Source organism: Ylistrum balloti, unplaced genomic scaffold, assembly GCF_031769215.1.
Source record: "Ylistrum balloti isolate Yb309-2 unplaced genomic scaffold, AGI_CSIRO_Ybal_v1 Utg369712, whole genome shotgun sequence".
NCBI lineage: Eukaryota > Metazoa > Mollusca > Bivalvia > Pectinida > Pectinidae > Ylistrum > Ylistrum balloti.
Window position 1 is genome coordinate 641463 of NW_026781937.1, and position 19663 is coordinate 661125.

Genomic DNA, 19663 nt, shown 5'->3' on the forward strand with positions numbered 1-19663 from the left:
TCCAATCATTGCGAGATACTCGGAAAGTTCGAGGAACTGGCCATGTGTGACTTCCTTTTCAAAGCCAGATTTGACGACACCGTGCCGGTACTTCTGCTCGAGGTAGATATCAAGTTGAATTGTGTATTTAAAACACTTAAATCACGCTATTTACTTTCTTGTCCATTATGTAACATCATAATCTTGAAGAATTTACATAAATGTGATTTGTTGAAATTTTTTTAAGTGAGCATCTTCATCAGTGCATACAGTATGACTTGATATTTATAACCTTGATAACTTAATTACATCCAATTTTGTCATTGGTTCGTGGTGGTCACATTGACATTAAATGATGTGTACTCCAACCTCTAGTCATAGCCAATAGGTAATTAACTCAACTAAACAAGTCTATGTTATACATTGGTCACGTTCTCATTGATTGCCATGGACGTGTGTAGATAGAACTGCCATTGGAATCGACAAAGATTCATTCACAAAATACTGTGTATTTATTGTCATTTTTATCTTGTTTTTTTTAGAATGGCTTGTCCATACATGCATGATTCAGTCTGGCTTCAGCAAAGGAAGTTTGAAGATGCTGAAGCATTTTACCAGAAAGTCCTGGTAGGATCAAGCACCACAGGAGCCCAGCAGGTTCATAATGCTACCCTTCTCTAAAATCTGATATATGACTAAACACCTGCCAGTTAAATATTTATTATGTTGGAAAAAGAATTCTGTTGTACATTTTGTATTTTTTTAATTGTACATGAGTTAGATAAATGCAATGTTTTCTCCCTAACAGACCCCACCCTCACTAAACATTCTTGCAGCAGTAATAGGACTTTGCAGACTTTATGATAATTAATTACAGGGACACTAAACAGGATGACTATTTCTGCTTCTATGGTGCACTAACAGAAAATCACTTTAATATGATTTGATCTGATTACAATTTTTGTGTTGGATCAATAATCAGAATCGGACCTCAAAGAAATATGAACTGTTAGCTCAGAAGAGCTCAAATTAATATTACAACATACATGTAAAAAGTATCACAGATATCAGATAGGAAATCCATAAAAAAGTGAATATTTTCTGAATCACAAACATGATGAACGAAATTATTTGAATTTGTCATAATTGGTTTCAGCCATAAAACTTATTCATGCCATCCCAAAAAAAAAAATGTCTGGATGATCATGTTAATTTCTTATATTTTCAGTACTTGTTGATGGAATCAGAAAATGTTTTATTCTTCATATTCTGTAAACAAGCATTTTGCCCATTTCTGATAATTAATGCCAGATGAAACTATTCATCTTTTGATAAAAACTCTTTCCAATGCTGCATGATGGGACAATTTCAATCTCACACTACCCAGTTTATGTTTTTTGAATATTGATGTCTTGTTCATTGTTGAAAATAGAAGTATTTCATTAACAGATTTGTTTGGAAGCTGCGTTTCATTAAGAAGCTCTGTATTTGGAGTAGTACAGTGATCCCATTTGTTACTGATTTCAATAATTTGAGCGTGTGAAAACTATTAATAAATATATACCAGGTTCCTTCCTTAATACATTTTGCTGTGAGTGCTTTGTTTCCTTACTAATATTTTGTAAACAATAATAATAATTAAACTAATTAATACCAGTAAAAGTCATAATCTTTCAGGATTGCATTAGGTAAATAGTGATTTATAATTGGTCTGTTCTTTCATTTTGACCTTTGATGTATATAGCAAGAATCTGTGAAAGGAGCTTTATATTTTCTAGAAGAATGAAAATTATAACACATGTCGGACTGTCCAGTAGATTGTATATGTACAGTATACATTTTCAGAGTCATACAAAAGTTCCTTCCGAAAGATTATTATTCTCTTCTAAAAAAATCGGAAATATTGTTTCAAGGGTCAAATGAAAGTCATGTTGTGGAGGGGAATTATTGCTGGTTGTGGTACTAATATACTGATATTTATAACTTGTGGTCATGGCAGACACTGTGATTATTTTGTGGCAGTGCTTCCTGTGTGTGGGAAAACTATTCCAATAATGAGAAGTGGGGGTTGATGGTGGTGAGAGGTTTTTGCACACAGATTTAAAACATCCTTATCGCAGCCATAGTTCTCTTTCTGGCACCATCCTTTTGTTACAAGAACACAAGACTCACATTGATTTCTGAAAGAGAACAGATGGGGTGGTCGGGTGGTGCAGTGGTAACACACTCGCCTTTTACTTAACCGTTCAGGGTTTGACTCCTAGAATGGACGTGAAAAGGTAAGGGTCACCTGCCGACCATAAGGGTTTTCTCTGGGTGCTCTGCTTTCCTTCCACAATAAGACCCCTCGCATGCTTACATCTGGGCCAACAAGAGTGATTAGTATAAGTTGATGTAACTTGTTTCGCAATTGTTGTAGAATAAGTAAATTTTATAGTTTTATAGTTGGGAGAGAACAGGTGTTGTATAGTTATTAAAGAACCAACACTTGTTAAATGGGAGAGTGTTTTGATCTTAGAAACCACATGTCTATCAAAATATTTGAAAATACACAAAATTACAACTGGCGAAAGTGACACAATTACAAACTATCAAGAAAAATTGGTAGCCAATTTACATTTATCAATTTCTTTCTTGTTCCAATTGTTAGGACCTAATTAGAAGTCTGTATGTATGTAATTGGTGCTACCTGTGAATGTGTTGGTTGACTACACCTGGTACAGGTGACTTGATTTTACTTTCTGGTAACAGATGTGATTGGGCAGGGAGGTATCGGATGATAATTAGCGAATAATTTGCATCCCACGGAACAACCCAGGAATGAAATATGGACACTTGCTTATTGTTATAGCTTAAAATTAATCCTTTGAAAAATCAATTATTTTGATAACTGATATACCATGTTGGAATGTTGGACAATATCATAATAGATGTTTTCTTTACTTACCAGGTAGTTTACTTGTCTATAGGGAACATTCTGTACATGGAAAAATTATCATGATAAGTGAGATATCATAATATCCGATGTTTTAATTAGTGGTATCCACTGTACGTAAATTATCATTAGAATATTGACATTGGTGAAACCTTCATTTAACTATCTAATTTGTGTCTGGAATAACTCGCCTATCTAATAGTTTTAATGATCATGAATATCTAAAATCTAACATTAAAAAAAAAGTCTAAAATTAAAGATATTGTGTTCTATTCTTGTGTTTCTTCTCAGAAACATGTGTTATTCCTGCAAGGTATCATTATTAAACATGGAAAGAAAACTTATTAGAGTGTTTAGTCACCCAGTTGTCCAGGGTTCAATTCATGCAATGGACATGAAAATATGGGATCACCTGCCCAACCATTTGGGTTTTTCCCAGGATTCTTTTTGTTGTTACAGTATGACCCCATGTGCACTTCCATCCGTGCCAACAAGAGTGGTTAATTTAAGTTGGAAAAACTTGTTTTTGTTATTTGGTGTAAAATAAATAAAGTTTATATGTATATACTTCAGTCATTGTGTTTGATATTAAGAATACATAATCAAATTTCAACTTCAGTGATTTTCTAAAAGATTTTATTGAAACCTCATTAAAAGTGGCTTGACAACAAATTACCACCGGTTGAGCCAAATGTAACGTTTGATTAAACCAGAAATGTTAGAATTGTTTTGTGCTTGTACAGTATTTATGATAACCAAGAAGCTGATTAATTATCTAAGAGAGACATTTTTGAAATATGCAGATATATTTTTTACTTTTACAAAGAGACAAATCGATATTTGAAGTTAGGACTTATTTTTCAATTTCTAGATACACACATTTCTTTATACGGAAAATTATCAACTCTACCTAGTACATTTGATGACTTTGCTATCAGATGGTCTTTCTTTTTAACACAAATCAGTAATTCAATAATTTTTTAAGTATAAATAGAATCCTTTAAACATTTTTTCCGAATCAATACCAAAAACAAAAGTTGTCAGTGATTTTGGTGAAAAAAGAATAAAAAAACTTTGATGTCATTCTCTGCAGTATGTTATGAAGTAAGAAAGCATCTGAAAGGTCTTTGGTAAATTGTCTGTTCTGTATTTGTAGGCAGGACCATCAGGCCAGAAAACTGAGACAAGCTCTATCAAAAACGAAATCGCTCAGGCACGACAACATATACAAAATGTTTTGAGATCTGTGAGTAATTTCTGAGTATACAATTTTTTGAATGTAGTTTCTTTTTCATATATAGTTCAATGTTGTGAAAGTAGAATTTTTGTTTTTTTTAGTGTTTTTTTATTATTTTTTTTCATTTTTTGCAATTTAGATTCCTCTGGTCAAATTGAAAAAAAAAAAATTTGATTGACTAAACGATTACACTCGCGAACCTTTTTTCCAATTTTTTCTTTCAGTGTATGTGTTGTGACTAAAAACTGCTTTGTGTTGCCTAAAAATGCTATATATGAATCTCCTTATCACTGTCTATTGTCTCTAGGCAAATTGCTTTCAAAGGAAAAGTTTGATTTCCTTTCAGTCAATCAAACTCTAATTCATTTGAAAGTCCTAATAAATCCTTGATATATCTTATGTCAATTGTTGAATATTATAATAAACATTCTAAAATGTCGAAGTGGAGTTTTTTTGTAATAACTTACATGTAATATATATCATTGGTTGCCTTGTTGCTGCATTTTGCTAAAACAACCAGAACACTATAAACTGATTTTTCTGTATTTTTATTATCACTTCTCACTATCTTAGTCACTTACACTGTACCTGTATATGAATATTTCTGGTTCCTGGATAGGGACTTTGCCACAGATCAGATCTTCATTCAGTTACCGTCACAGATCATATCTTCATTCAGTTACTAGGCACCTCTTAATTTACCTTCTTGAATGCGATTTAAACATTTACACTTAAAAATATTGTCTATATGTCTTTCCTTTGTTCTCGCAAAATATACACATTATAACTCTTATATTACTAATAACATGTTACTTGGGATAAGCAAATTGGACGGAAAGGAACAAAAACTAAATTGAGATTTAGGGTAATACTCTTAAATACACATGTTATGACAAGACAAGGTCAGTTTTTTATTTTATTTGATTCACTAACTTAAAATGTAAAACAAATATCAAAACCTCAACATGAAATAAAATTCTAGTTTTTTATGTTCCTTATACATCTTGATTATGACTGAGTAATGATTTTTGAAAGTTTGTTGCAATAGAAATAACATTGTTTACTTTTTAAATGTTCTCTAATTGGTCATAAAGGATTCTGCTCTTCATGTCAAATCAGCTCACAGGTACTAGAGAGTTATGGCCCTTTATTTAGTGAGTGACTGTCAAATTTTTCCAGGAAAACATGTCACTGCACCTGTGCATACTTTATGTGTGAGTACTCCTGGGATAACCTGATATCTGGGTCTCTTACACTCCACTGCATTCAAAATGATTGCCTTTTTCTGTTTTTTTTTTTTTTTTTTTCAAAAAGTGATGCCACAGCTAAGTTGCATGACTAATCAGCTTGCAATACTTTTGCATTTTTTCATTCTGTTTTTAGCTTCATACTTCTGCTTCATTGGTACATTATATATTTTTTGTGCACATGAATGTTTCTTTGTATTATTGTATAGAATTAAATACTGTATATCAGTGAGTTTTGAAACTCCGATATTCGAGTCCTACACTCATGCTTTTCCTGAGGGACTCGCTCAAATTTCCAGACCCCTCTATATCTCTTAGTATTGGGACTCGTCAAAATTTAGGGATTAGTGTTATGGACATGCCGTTACAAATCCTACTTTAGTTACTGTATATATAGTATGGAATTGATGACTGTGTCTGAATATTGAAAAAGCAAGTTAAGATAAAATTAGAATTCAATATTGACTGTTCAATGCCAAAACTGTACAGAATATTTTCCAGACAGACTATCTCTCAACATGTGACTAAACAATGTGCAAAATGTGATACTTAAAATTCCATGTGAAAAAATGATTTTTTGAAGATCATTCCCTTCAAAATCTATGTGTAGTCGATTTCATTCATATCCAAAACAAAAAATGTTGAATTTCCATAACAGTTAATTAACACAGAAATTTCAAACAGTGGGTAAAATTTGTATATAAGTAATCTAAAATTTGATATACAGGATGCTAGGTAGCATTAATACAGTGATTACACTTTGAGCGAAGACATCCTCTTTAAAACCATTTCATTATTTTCTAATGATATTGCATGTTTTGATAAACTGATGTCTGATTGTGGCATGAAAATGTTTTGTCTGTACAAGGTATAAGACCATAGGGTGTTATTTTCAATGTTTCAGATTTTTCACAAGTTTACATAAAGCTTGAAAGGGAAACTGACATATTTATGAAAGTCATGAAACAGCCTGTGGCTTGCTATAAGTTTGATTTGAATATCAAGGTACATTATTTTGTCACATAATCTGTTTAATGTTAAACACCCAGGAACATTTGTCTTTGACATTGGTAACATCAATCAGAAATAAGTTGTCATTACTGACAATGATGTTACACCATGAATTGACAATGGTGCAACAAAATGGCTGCCTTCATTTGATTTTGTCCTTCACATTTTTACTTTAAGACAAAATACACCTTTTCTAAAACTAGTATTGAAGTTTAAATTTCGGCTCGCCAAGGCTCCCAAAAATATTTTCTTAGACATGATTCATAAAGTTTTATAGGAAATGAAAACTCATTTATGATTATATATGTGTCTGTTTTGGTTTTCATACCTTCCTCGAAAATATCTACGTTTAAAAGTATATTGAGTATACTATGCTTGTTAGATTCTGAGTATACTGTTTAACAGGAAGCTAGGTAATATTTCTAAATGTATGTCAAAATGTTTTTCATGTATATATATATAAATGTTTTTCATATATATATAAATGTTTTTCATAGTTAACTAAAACAGTAAAGTCTGTTAATGGGAGATAATAGTAGAAATATAAAGCAGAAAATACCTGGAAACATATACACAGCTATAGTTTTGACTGCGTGATGTGTTCTTTTTGATCCAACTGGTGTTGTATTGCCAATTATATAATGTGGTGATGATGTGATGACAGGAAATCTGAATCAGGGGACAACTGACCATTTTCTACGCTCGTCACTTCTGTACATGCATTTATTTTACTGTACTGTTCCAGTATCTTGTTATAGCTGAATATTTACCCTGCAGGAAAAAATATGATGTCATTGATGACATCACAATGATCATTCAACCTGGACTTTTGTAAATTATTGTAAGAAGTCATGTCTGATCTTGAAACAAGTGTTTGTACAATCAAAAGAATATTCAGATTACAGTATATCAATTAACTAATTGGTGCCTTGGTCACATGACATATACAGCTAGATCACATGACATTTACGGATTATAAACTTGAGGCAGAAGCCATATATGTCATGTGACCTTGGCTTGAATACTTAAGGCAGAAATATGAGGGGGATGCAGGTTGCCCCCTCATGTTGCCAGAACACTGATGTTAGTTTGTGAGACGATACCCAGCAACAAGAATAGTCACAGGGACCGAAAACCTGTCATCCAACTGACCAAATTAAGGCAGAAATGAAAGTCATCACATCTGTCAGCCATAGTAAAGAATTAACCAACATATGGTACAAGTATGTTAAAAACAGAATATACAACTCATTTGATTTAAGAACATTTGAGAGATGTATACTAATGGCTAATGTTCCTTTGAATATATTCCACATGAAGCAGGATAATTCATCATTTCTGAACTAACACAACTTACATTGTTTTAACCCACCATCAATTCCTCTCAGCACTAACTCAAAATATTGCATAATACTGACAAATTATTAATTTTCATAGGGGATTCATTTTCGTTGGTTTTATAGCTACTTTGAGTAAAAAAATTCTGATGTCCACTTACTGTTAATATTTATGTTCTAAGGAGATTTAGTGAGCTATGTTTATCCACAAAATCAAACACTAAATGAGAGTAGTAATTTAAAAAAAAAAAAAAACTTGAAAATTGAATCCCATAGAAATATAGGGCTTGTAGTATCATTAACACCTTTTCTTTAACTTACAGTGTTATCCATCTCCATCCATCATGGTTGAATTCCGAATCATTGTCATATGTTGAGATTCATATTTACCCGATATTACCATAATATGTATAGTTTGATCCTTTCTCAGATGGTGTTGGAGATCATTGCATGTTGTGGTATAAGTGAGAAAATTCATCTTCTGTAATTGACCAATAGTTCTCCCACAGGTTTTGATAAAATGCAATGTTAACCTGAAACTGGTGAATTCTTGCACACAAAATTATCATCGCAAATTAATAATCTAGATTCAAAATGGTAGCAGGGAGATTTTCATGATGTGAGGTTGTCATCACAAATTGGTAACCTAGACAAAAATAGTAACAAGGGGATCTTCATGATGTGAGGTTGTCATCACAAATTGGTAACCTAGACAAAAATAGTAACAAGGGAATCTTCATGATGTGAGGTTGTCATCACAAATTGGTAACCTAGACAAAAATAGTAACAAGGGAATCTTTATGATGTGAGGTTGTCATCACAAATTGGTAACCTAGTCTAAAAATAGTAACAAGGGGATTTTCATGATGTAAAGTTGTCATCACAAATTGGTAACCTAGACAAAAATAGTAACAAGGGAATCTTTATGATGTGAGGTTGTCATCACAAATTGGTAACCTAGTCTAAAAATAGTAACAAGGGGATTTTCATGATGTAAAGTTGTCATCACAAATTGGTAACCTAGTCTAAAAATAGTAACAAGGGGAATTTTCATGATGTGAGGTTGTCATCACAAATTGGTAACCTAGACAAAAATAGTAACAAGGGAATCTTCATGATGTGAGGTTGTCATCACAAATTGGTAACCTAGACAAAAATAGTAACAAGGGAATCTTCATGATGTAAGGTTGTCATCACAAATTGGTAACCTAGTCAAAAATAGTAACAAGGGGATCTTCATGATGTGAGGTTGTCATCACAAATTGGTAACCTAGTCTAAAAATAGTAACAAGGGGAATTTTCATGATGTGAGGTTGTCATCACAAATTGGTAACCTAGATGAAAAATAAGCTTATTTGTGATCTATATGGGCATCTTTAATGCTGTGTCAAATAGCAAAATGGTGATTGACACTTTTTTCTGGTTAATAAAAGGATTTTTTTAAGCACCTTATCAAGTTTTTCAAATACAGAAGTTAATTATAAACATGTTTACACTATAATTTTAATATACCTGTGTTAAAATTACTTTGTGTCAACCATTTTAGTTTACAGCACTATTAAACAAGCCTTTGTTGACAAGCACCTTCTCACTTTAGGGTGGATGTTCTGGAGCCGCAGCATCATCTGGTGGCGGGGATGCTACAGCAAGGATTGAAAACCTGGAAAAGGAAAACAAGGAACTCCGTAATGGTAGGTGTCTTTTAGCTGTGGTTACCACTCCACCGGCCAGAAATAGTCACACTGCTGGTTAGGATGAAATATCTCTTTCTTACTCTAGCAAGACGGCCTGCACACACAGAAAGCGACAATTTGGGTTAGTGTAATTGTTAATGATGTCATTTTATAATATGTCAGGTCAGTTGGGGTTATTGAGGAGATTCCTGACAGTTATACCCGCGACAAAGCCTCGGGTTTGACAATCCAGAATCTCCCTCTCAGAATGGGATTTCTATGACCTACACACCAGCTAGGGAAAGATCCATGTTATTCTCCATGATAGAAGGTGTCTTTTAGTGGTAAATCATATTGTCTAGTGGTGTTAGGTTTCCTGTGAATCATATTGTCTCTGTGATGTTAGGTTTCCTGTGAATGATATCATCTCCATAATGGAAGGTGTCTTGTGAATGATATCGTCTCCATAATGGAAGGTGTCATGTGAATCCTATTGTCTCCATAATGGAAGGTGTCTTGTGATTCCTATTGTCTCCATAATGGAAGGTGTCTTGTGAATCCTATTGTCTCCATAATGGAAGGTGTCTTGTGAGTCCTATTGTCTCCATAATGGAAGGTGTCTTGTGAATCCTATTGTCTCCATAATGGAAGGTGTCTTGTGAATCCTATTGTCTCCATAATGGAAGGCGTCTTGTGAATCCTATTGTCTCCATAATGGAATATGTCTTGTGAGTCCTGTTGTCTCCATAATGGAATATGTCTTGTGAATCCTATTGTCTCCATAATGGAAGGTGTCTTGTGAATTCTATCGTCTTCAAAAGGGAAGGTGTCTTGTGAGTCCTATTGTCTCCATAATGGAAGGTGTCTTGTGAATCCTATTGTCTCCATAATGGAAGGTGTCTTGTGAGTCCTATTGTCTCATAATGGAAGGTGTCTTGTGAATCCTATCGTCTTCAAAATGGAAGGTGTCTTGTGAGTCCTATTGTGATTTGTAACATCTGTGTATCATTAGGTGTCCTATGAATCACTGTTTTGCCATGGTGATAGGTGTCCTGTAAGTCAGTGTTTTGCCATGATGATAGGTGTCCTGTGAGTCACTGTTTTGCCATGATGATAGGTGTCCTGTGAGTCAGTGTTTTGCCATGATGATAGGTGTCCTGTGAGTCAGTGTTTTGCCATGATGATAGGTGTCCTGTGAGTCACTGTTTTGCCATGATGATAGGTGTCCTGTGAGTCACTGTTTTGCCATGATGATAGGTGTCCTGTATATCACTGTTTTGCCATGATGATAGGTGTCCTGTATATCACTGTTTTGCCATGATGATAGGTTTCCTGTGAGTCACTGTTTTGCCATGATGATAGGTGGCCTGTGAATCACTGTTTTGCCATGATGATAGGTGTCCTGTATATCACTGTTTTGCCATGATGATAGGTGTCCTGTGAGTCAGTGTTTTGCCATGATGATAGGTGTCCTGTGAGTCAGTGTTTTGCCATGATGATAGGTGTCCTGTGAGACAGTGTTTTGCCATGATGATACTGTTTTGCCATGATGATAGGTGTCCTGTGAGTCACTGTTTTGCCATGATGATAGGTGTCCTGTGAGTCACTGTTTTGCCATGATGATAGGTGTCCTGTGAGTCAGTGTTTTGCCATGATGATAGGTGTCCTGTGAGTCACTGTTTTGCCATGATGATAGGTGGCCTGTGAGTCACTGTTTTGCCATGATGATAGATGTCCTGTGAGTCACTGTTTTGCCATGATGATAGGTGTCCTGTGAGTCAGTGTTTTGCCATGATGATAGGTGTCCTGTGAGTCAGTGTTTTGCCATGATGATAGGTGTCCTGTGAGTCAGTGTTTTGCCATGATGATAGGTGTCCTGTGAGTCAGTGTTTTGCCATGATGATAGGTGGCCTGTGAGTCACTGTTTTGCCATGATGATAGGTGTCCTGTGAGTCAGTGTTTTGCCATGATGATAGGTGTCCTGTGAGTCACTGTTTTGCCATGATGATAGGTGTCCTGTGAGTCACTGTTTTGCCATGATGATAGGTGTCCTGTGAGTCAGTGTTTTGCCATGATGATAGGTGTCCTGTGAGTCAGTGTTTTGCCATGATGATAGGTGGCCTGTGAGTCAGTGTTTTGCCATGATGATAGGTGTCCTGTGAGACAGTGTTTTGCCATGATGATAGGTGGCCTGTGAGTCACTGTTTTGCCATGATGATAGGTGTCCTGTGAGTCAGTGTTTTGCCATGATGATAGGTGTCCTGTGAGTCACTGTTTTGCCATGATGATAGGTGTCCTGTGAGTCACTGTTTTGCCATGATGATAGGTGTCCTGTGAGTCAGTGTTTTGCCATGATGATAGGTGTCCTGTATATCACTGTTTTGCCATGATAATAGGTGTCCTGTATATCACTGTTTTGCCATGATGATAGGTGGCCTGTGAGTCAGTGTTTTGCCAGATGATAGGTGTCCTGTGAGTCACTGTTTTGCCATGATGATAGGTGGCCTGTATGTCATCATATTTCCACTTTTCCTTCATTTGTATTTGTTGATTATGTTAAATATTCACTTAAATGGAGATTTTAACCACAGATCTTATAAAACTCTGTTTTGTGTTTACATGTATATATTGACAACCAGTACTGTCATCATCTCTTTAACTTTAACCACAATTATCATTATATAACCAGTACTGTGATCATCTCTTTAACTTTAACCACAATTATCATTATATAACCAGTACTGTCATCATCTCTTTAACTTTAACCACAATTATCATTATATAACCAGTACTGTCATCATCTCTTTAACTTTAACCACAATTATCATTATATAACCAATTCTGTGATCATCTCTTTAACTTTAACCACAATTATCATTATATAACCAATTCTGTGATCATCTCTTTAACTTTAACCACAATTATCATTATATATAACCAATATCATTATATGTGATCATCATCTCTTTAACTTTAACCAACAATATATAACCATTATATAACCAGTACATTATATGTGATCATCTCTTTTTGATATCTTCTAATATATCAGAAACCAGTAATGTCATGACATTTCTGTTTACAATAACCAGTAATTACATCTCATATAACCAGTGTTGTCTTAATCTCGTTGACATTAACCAATCATGTTGACATATTCTGACCAGTAATGTCAGTATCTCCTGACATTAACCAGTACTGTCAGTATCTCTTGACATTAACCAGTAATGTCAGTATCTCTTGACATTAACCAGTAATGTCAGTATCTCTTGACATTAACCAGTAATGTCAGTATCTTGTCAGTATCTCTTGACATTAACCAGTAATGTCAGTATCTTGACATTCACCAGTAATATCAGTATCTTGACATTAACCAGTGTTGTCAGTATCTCTTGACATTAACCAGTACTGTTGACATTTCTTGACATTAACCAGTTTTGTCATCATCCTTATGACATTAGCTGGTGCTATCATCATCTTTTGACATTAAACAGTATTGTTATCATCTCGGGGTGTTACTCTGTTCTTTCATTAGTTTTTGACATTGTCCTGTATTGTTATCTTAACAGCTGTAGATGAAATGAAATCCCTTGTCCAGAAGTTGGAAGGACGTGTTAAGATCCTGGAAGGTGGATCAAGTGCTCCTGCTGCTTCAGCTGCTCCCTCTGCAGCCACTGCAGTGGCCCCAGCTGCTGCTTCAGCTGCTGCAGATGATGATGATAGTGACAGTGATGTTGACTTGTTCGGCAGTGAGGATGAGGAGGAAGTATGTGTATCAGTGTTGAAAGTTTTCAATTGGCCTTAAAGGGTCGGTAACTTGAGGAATGCACCTGATATGTGCGAATTTGATATAAAAAGTTTCAAATTTCATAAATTTTTTGAAATGTTAAAAAGTTGAGTATACAAGGTTCAGACACATTATTCTAGTTTATGCTGCAACTGTAGAGAACTTAATGATGACTCACCAGCAGCTGAACATCAGCCTATTATTTGATGAAAAAATCTTTCACTACTTCTTTCAATTTATAGGTAGCAGAGCGTGAAAGAGTCAAACAGGAAAGAGTAAAGGCTTACCAAGAAAAAAAGGCTAAAAGTAAGTTTACATTTCATTGTCTTGTCTTCATTTTGGAGATTCCATTTATTAGATGTCCTTATTAACCCCTCTCCCTAACACTTAATATTGTGACAGACCACAATAAGAAAATGGTTGACTGAGCCATTTTGGATTCTACAAATTAAAAGTTTGATATTGTTATAGGTGGATGTTTCTCAAGCTCTTTAGGTGGGTTTCCCTCTAGTGGTGCCATACAAGTTTTTTGACATGCCAGAAAAATATGGAAGATGGACAGGAATTTCTTAAGCAGTTCTGGATAGATTCTCATATGAAAACTTCCTGGGGTCCTTAAATATACATGTTTGATTTTTAGACTTTAGACTTTTAGACATTTAAAGTTATTACATTTTCTTTCACAAAGGACTTGAGGGATTGTTTTTTTTAATCTATCTTCAGGTGCCCCTCTGTCCATCTGTGTGATCAAGGTGGATAATTTAAAAAAAAAAATATATATATATAGGTTTCCCTTGTAAATTGGTTATATTACATATCAATACAGCAAAAGGAGGCATAAAGATAAAACTTTTAAGAAAAAGGAGAGATCATATGTAGATGGGTGCCAATGTGGGATCTATTGTTAGTCTGTTACAACTACAGCTACATCGCTTGTGGTTGAATGGAGTCATTACCTGTTAATATAACAATGATGTGATATATCTGGCCATATGCTAGTTGGATTGACACTTTTCATAAATGCTGCTTTTATGTTATCATATCAAAAACTGATGTAAAGATTTCTGTTTTTTGTAGAACCTGCCCTCGTAGCAAAATCTAGTGTTATTTTAGATGTAAAACCTTATGATGATGAAACTGATATGAAGGCAGTGGAAGATTCACTGAGGTTGATAAAACAGGATGGTTTAGTCTGGGGTGCAGGTAAGTACATATACTGTCATCATGGACAGAAATAGGCATAAGTAGAAAGATCGGTGTGGTAAGACATATCGAATGTGTAGCCAGATAGATAGGGGGTGTGGTCAGATAGATACTGGGTGTGGTTAGACATATCAAATGTGTAGCCAGATAGATAGGGGGTGTGGTCAGACATATCGAATGTGTAACCAGATAGATAGGGGGTGTGGTCAGACATATCGTATGTGTAACTAGATAGATAGGGGGTGTTGTCATAGAAATCAAGTGTGTAGTCAGATAGATAGGGGGTGTGGTCAGACAAATTGTGTGTGGTCAGAAAGATAGGGGGTGTGGTCAGACAAATCAAGTTTGGTCAGATAGATAGAGGGTGTGGTGAGATAGATAGGGGGTGTTGTCATAGAAATCAAGTGTGTAGTCAGATAGGGGGTGTGGTCAGAAAGATAGGGGGTGTGGTCAGACAAATTGTGTGTGGTCAGAAAGATAGGGGTGTGGTCAGACAAATCAAGTGTAAGGTCAGATAGATAGAGGGTGTGGTGAGATAGATAGGGGGTGTGGTCAGACAAATCAAATGAGTGGTCTGAAAATCAGGATTTTGGTTAGAGAAATGGGAATGTGATCAAGAAAAATAGAGGTGTATTCAGAGATGTGGTGATAGTGAGAGAATTAGGGAGTGTGGCCTGAGAAACTTCATTTGTGTACTTGTTTTAATTGCATAAGAAAAATTATATTTCTTATTGAAAACAGGGAAAGTTTTTCTCATTTCTTAAATAATTTTCATTTTCGGCGAAATATAGCAGATTTTTTTAAGCGTACATTGTAAAAATATGCTTTGACAATGTAGTAAGTAATGAAATAAATAATTGGAATGAAGATTTTAAACCTTAGTAATCTTAGAATATTTTTGTCAATCCTCATATCAATTGTATAAGAAAACAAAATTCAGAATGGAAACTTGGAGATTTAAGGATTGCTGTTTTAGATGAAAGTAAGAGATGTTTTAAATATTCATGAATGTTTTTCTTGCAGCAAAACTAGTTCCTTTGGCTTATGGAATAAAGAAACTACAAATTGGTATAGTTATTGAGGACGCTAAAGTCTCAGTAGAGGAATTGTCAGAAAAAATTACAGAGGACTATGAAGATCTGGTAACATATTTCTCAAACATACTGTCTAAGATTTTATTCAATGTCAAAGTTGTTTGTTCTACAATCTGTATATCATGTCCATTTCTATAGCTCGTTTCATCATATTTGATGTGACACATTGATAATAAACTTTTATTTTAAACATTTCTACATACCTATATTACACACTCATTTCACCACATTGAACCCAAATTAAATAACGTGAACTTTAACAGTTATTTTGAAAAATAAATTAATTCAAATTTTGACTTTTCTGAAACTTAATTTTGTAAAGTCTAAATTTAAAAGGGAAACATTTGATAGTTCAGCTGAATGAAGTCAGAATTTAAACAAGGGATAGACCTGATTGTTTTTAGTTTGATACAGTTTAACACTTGTACTCTGTTTCTTATAGGTTCAAAGTGTGGACATTGCTGCTTTCAACAAACTGTGAGGAGGTCTGGTGTCAGAGGCTGGAAATGTTCAGTGAAAGACAATAAATGAAATTAGTGCTAATTTCTCTGTTCTGTTATTGATTTAAAAGAGATTGATGAGAAGGCGTACAAGTACAACAGCACCTTTTAAGGCAACATTAGAATTATAGAAAAACTTTGACGTTTTGATGTCCAAGGGACTTCCAAAACAACTGTGATACATCCAGACTTTGAATCGTTCTTGGTGAGTTATATGGACGTTTTCACGTTCATGGCTATGTATAGTTAATGACACAATATTTCTACTTGATTCAATACAACAAATACCAAAACACAAGTTTAAACGAAAAGATGCATTTTTATCTTAAAACATAACATTTTCATTCATGAAAAAATGATAACTTTAGAAATCAACGAGAAATTGATAATACATGTTTACTTTAGATTCGTGCCTTCAAATCACACAGTATATACATTTTACGGATCAATTTTAAATGAAACAACGCGCAGCATTAAATTGGTCTTCGCGTGTTGCAGTAATTATTTTAAGACTGATACGTAACCGTCATAATGACTAATGAATTTAAAAGAAAGCAAATTAATATCATAATGTACTAACATCACACATCTTAAGTCGTAGAAATTACAAGAGTGTGGCTAGTCTAATTCAATCGAAGAACACGTGACTGACAGGGTGCTTTGCATGATTTTATGCATAAAACTGAAAAGTGGCGCTTCGGGAATGAGTGAAATTATTTAATAGGATAATAGTGAACGCAGACATTTCTGCCTCTGTATTCACATCAATACAATGTATTAATATAAACATAATATTAGACTAGATAGAAGACGCTGTATGATCGTACTTCAGTTCAAGATCTTTCCAGAAATCGTCTAGGTGTTTTTTTCAAAATCATGAACGTAAAGTGATGAAATTACCCATTGAGGGAGACTATTCCAAGTATCAATTATTCTGTGAGTAAAATAATGTTTTCTGACATTCAAATGACAATGTTTTTTTTAATAATTTTTTACTCCGTCCACGAGTTTTTCCTTGCGCTGCAGGGTCGAACAAGTGATAGGATTTCCTCCAATTGTTTTCGACGTTCCGTAAATTAGACCTAACTAAATGCTATTACCGCAATGGCGGCGTGAACATCGCGCGATATTTCATAATCTTTTATTAAATATCATTGCTGGTAAGTAAGCAATTAAATTTTGATCCGTGTCCAGTCATTAATGATCCTCGTAACACAGAACAAATGATAACGGGCTGTTGTAATCTCATTGTCAGGTAGCGCGCTTCATGGAAAAGTGTGAAATTTTGCTGCTGGGCGAAAATACCTGTACAATACAGGTAAATGCTTTGTTCCAATCATGAGGTGTCAAGGACTGTTCTGCCATAGCTTACGGTCGTGAAATAACCTTTGAAGATACATCGAAAAGTTCAATGTATGAAATGTCGATTCATAAGGGGTTAAGTTAATAGTAATATATAAGAATAAAATTCGGGACTGGACAAAAACTTTAAATACGATAAATCGAGAAGTTTGATTCATAGAAGTTTGACTAGTTACAGTGGACTTAAATAAACTGCATGATACAGCTATTTCGTCCTTTTAGGACTCGTCAGTTTTAAATCGCTAAACTTATGAGGCAAGCGAGAAAAATCTAAAATGGTTAAAAATTATCAAGACACATTAAGACATTCACTAATTCCAGAATTCAATAAAATGTCATAGAACATCAGATACATTTGTATTATCTGAGCCGTGCCTCAAATCAACTGAAATAAAACCTGACATGCAATCATTTACAGCAATCCTGTCGACTTTAGTTTACAATCTGTGTCTGCCACATCTGTGTTCTGAAAAATTGTATAAAAAATACACAAGCATATAGCGTCTTTAAAAAAATCAAAAGCGGACACTTATAAAAAAAATTAACTGCGTCGTTCAGCCGATAAAAGAAGTCTTCACAGTGACAAAATTGAAAACCAAAGCAATAAGTTACAGTTCTGAATACATTGGGAACAGGAGACAAAAACGTGATGGATTTTGAGAAAGAACATGTTCTTTTTACATTAAGCAAACTTTTCTAGAAGTCAAAAATACAGCTTCCTATTGGAGTCCATTCGTGTGCTATAGAACATCTTCAAAGAGTATATAATTAATTACCAAAAAATATAATTAGGAGTTGTGTACAAAGTGATTAACATTAACTGACAATATTGGTCTGTACTTTTTAAGGAAGAACCAGCAAACAGGAAAATGTATTTTGGATTGAAGTATGTAAAGTGAACTGAAATAAAATGTTTACACTTTGTTTTATTAGCACAAAGGGACTATCACCTACACTAATAACCCACTTAAGTGAAATTTCAACCATTTCAAAATGGCCGTCATGTTTAGTGATAACCACAAAAAATTAATGTTCTTATAATTGCTGAATCAACATTCGAACAGGAATGCTAAATGATAGATTTACATTGAACCACCTAATCTGGAATCCAACAAGGCTTCTTCGTCCTAGAATCTGATTGGCTATGTCAGTGTTGGTATACATCGTACGGTAACGTAGTTCTAATTGTCCAAGTCGACCATACCTAATGCCTTGACATAGCGGTTGATAGCGAAAACTACATTACTTAAGGTTTGCCTCTTAAACTTTTTGACTTTTGTATATAATTGCTTACCAGTTTCCAAATGTATTTAGTATGATAATTGATACAGGATACTGGCTGCTTGGCACATACCCCCATGGTTCTCTGTCCAGTAAAGCACTGGCAATGATAATCCTTTATGGGGTTAATAGCGTCAGAGCAGTCAAATTGGATCCAAACATAGTGCTTTACATTGCTCTTACGCCTCGAGTGGATCTGACATCATACAATGTCTCGCGAGTGCTGATAGATCCAGATCTCGCTATCATCATCACTGAGGTGCTCACTTATGTAGCCAGCTGCCAATGATATTTTGTATGTATCAGGATATTGACGGATGGTTTTCCATGTCTAACCGGAAAGTCACAATTATCCACAGTAGAATTTAGTTTGACAAATTGTGACTTGATCTTCCTGGTGAGATATGGCTTATTTGTCACACGCTGAGTTGTAATGAACACGAAGGCGCTTTTTCATTTTGGCAGCCAGGGCCCTATTCTTTGCATTTCGCTCTTGTGTTCTAACATATATGGGTCCTCAGATTTAATCGAGCCAGATTGTTACTATAAATAGTGCTTCGATACCACAAATGGAATAGTTTGAGGCAAGTTGTGTTTTGAAAAACAGCGATTGCTTGAATCGTCCTTGATATGACTCTACTACCCACCTGGATTTAGTTATGATCTTTTCAATGTTAGTTTGTAGGTCGTCATGTTGATTGCTCAGGTATTAGATAAGACGGCATAATTGTTGTCAAACCACGTGATTCCAAATCTGGCAAAACATCCCTAAACCCTCTATCAGCAAGACGTCATCTTTCGCCAGTCAAGAGGGGCTATCCATGATAGCTTTTGTAATCTTCGCATTATTATCGCTTCCAGGAAAAGGACCTACTGTGTCCAGAATGTAACCATCAGGCAAAGCTATGTTCATGAACTTCAAATATTTCTTATTCTTCTGGCCACAATAGGAGATTCTGGAGCATGTGATCAGAACTCTTAGGGATAAAGATATATGTACCGGCAGGTAAGACAGTC

At 34.7% G+C, this 19663-nt stretch overlaps 1 protein-coding gene across 2 annotated transcripts; it reads left to right on the plus strand.

Annotated features, from left to right (window-relative positions):
* Nucleotides 1-34: 34 nt before the first annotated feature.
* On the plus strand, nt 35-16046 carry LOC132565311 (elongation factor 1-delta-like). 2 transcript variants are annotated; one of them, XM_060229950.1, is made up of 9 exons: nt 35-102; nt 522-636; nt 4071-4160; nt 9344-9437; nt 12989-13185; nt 13449-13512; nt 14284-14409; nt 15433-15551; nt 15946-16046. In XM_060229950.1, the coding sequence occupies exons 2-9, from the start codon at nt 523-525 to the stop codon at nt 15982-15984; spliced, it is 843 nt and encodes a 280-aa protein (XP_060085933.1). In that variant the 5' UTR covers nt 35-102; nt 522; the 3' UTR covers nt 15985-16046. The 2 variants fall into 2 exon arrangements, with proteins under 2 accessions (XP_060085933.1, XP_060085934.1); XM_060229951.1 differs by lacking the exon at nt 4071-4160.
* The last annotated feature ends 3617 nt before the right edge of the window (nt 16047-19663 follow it).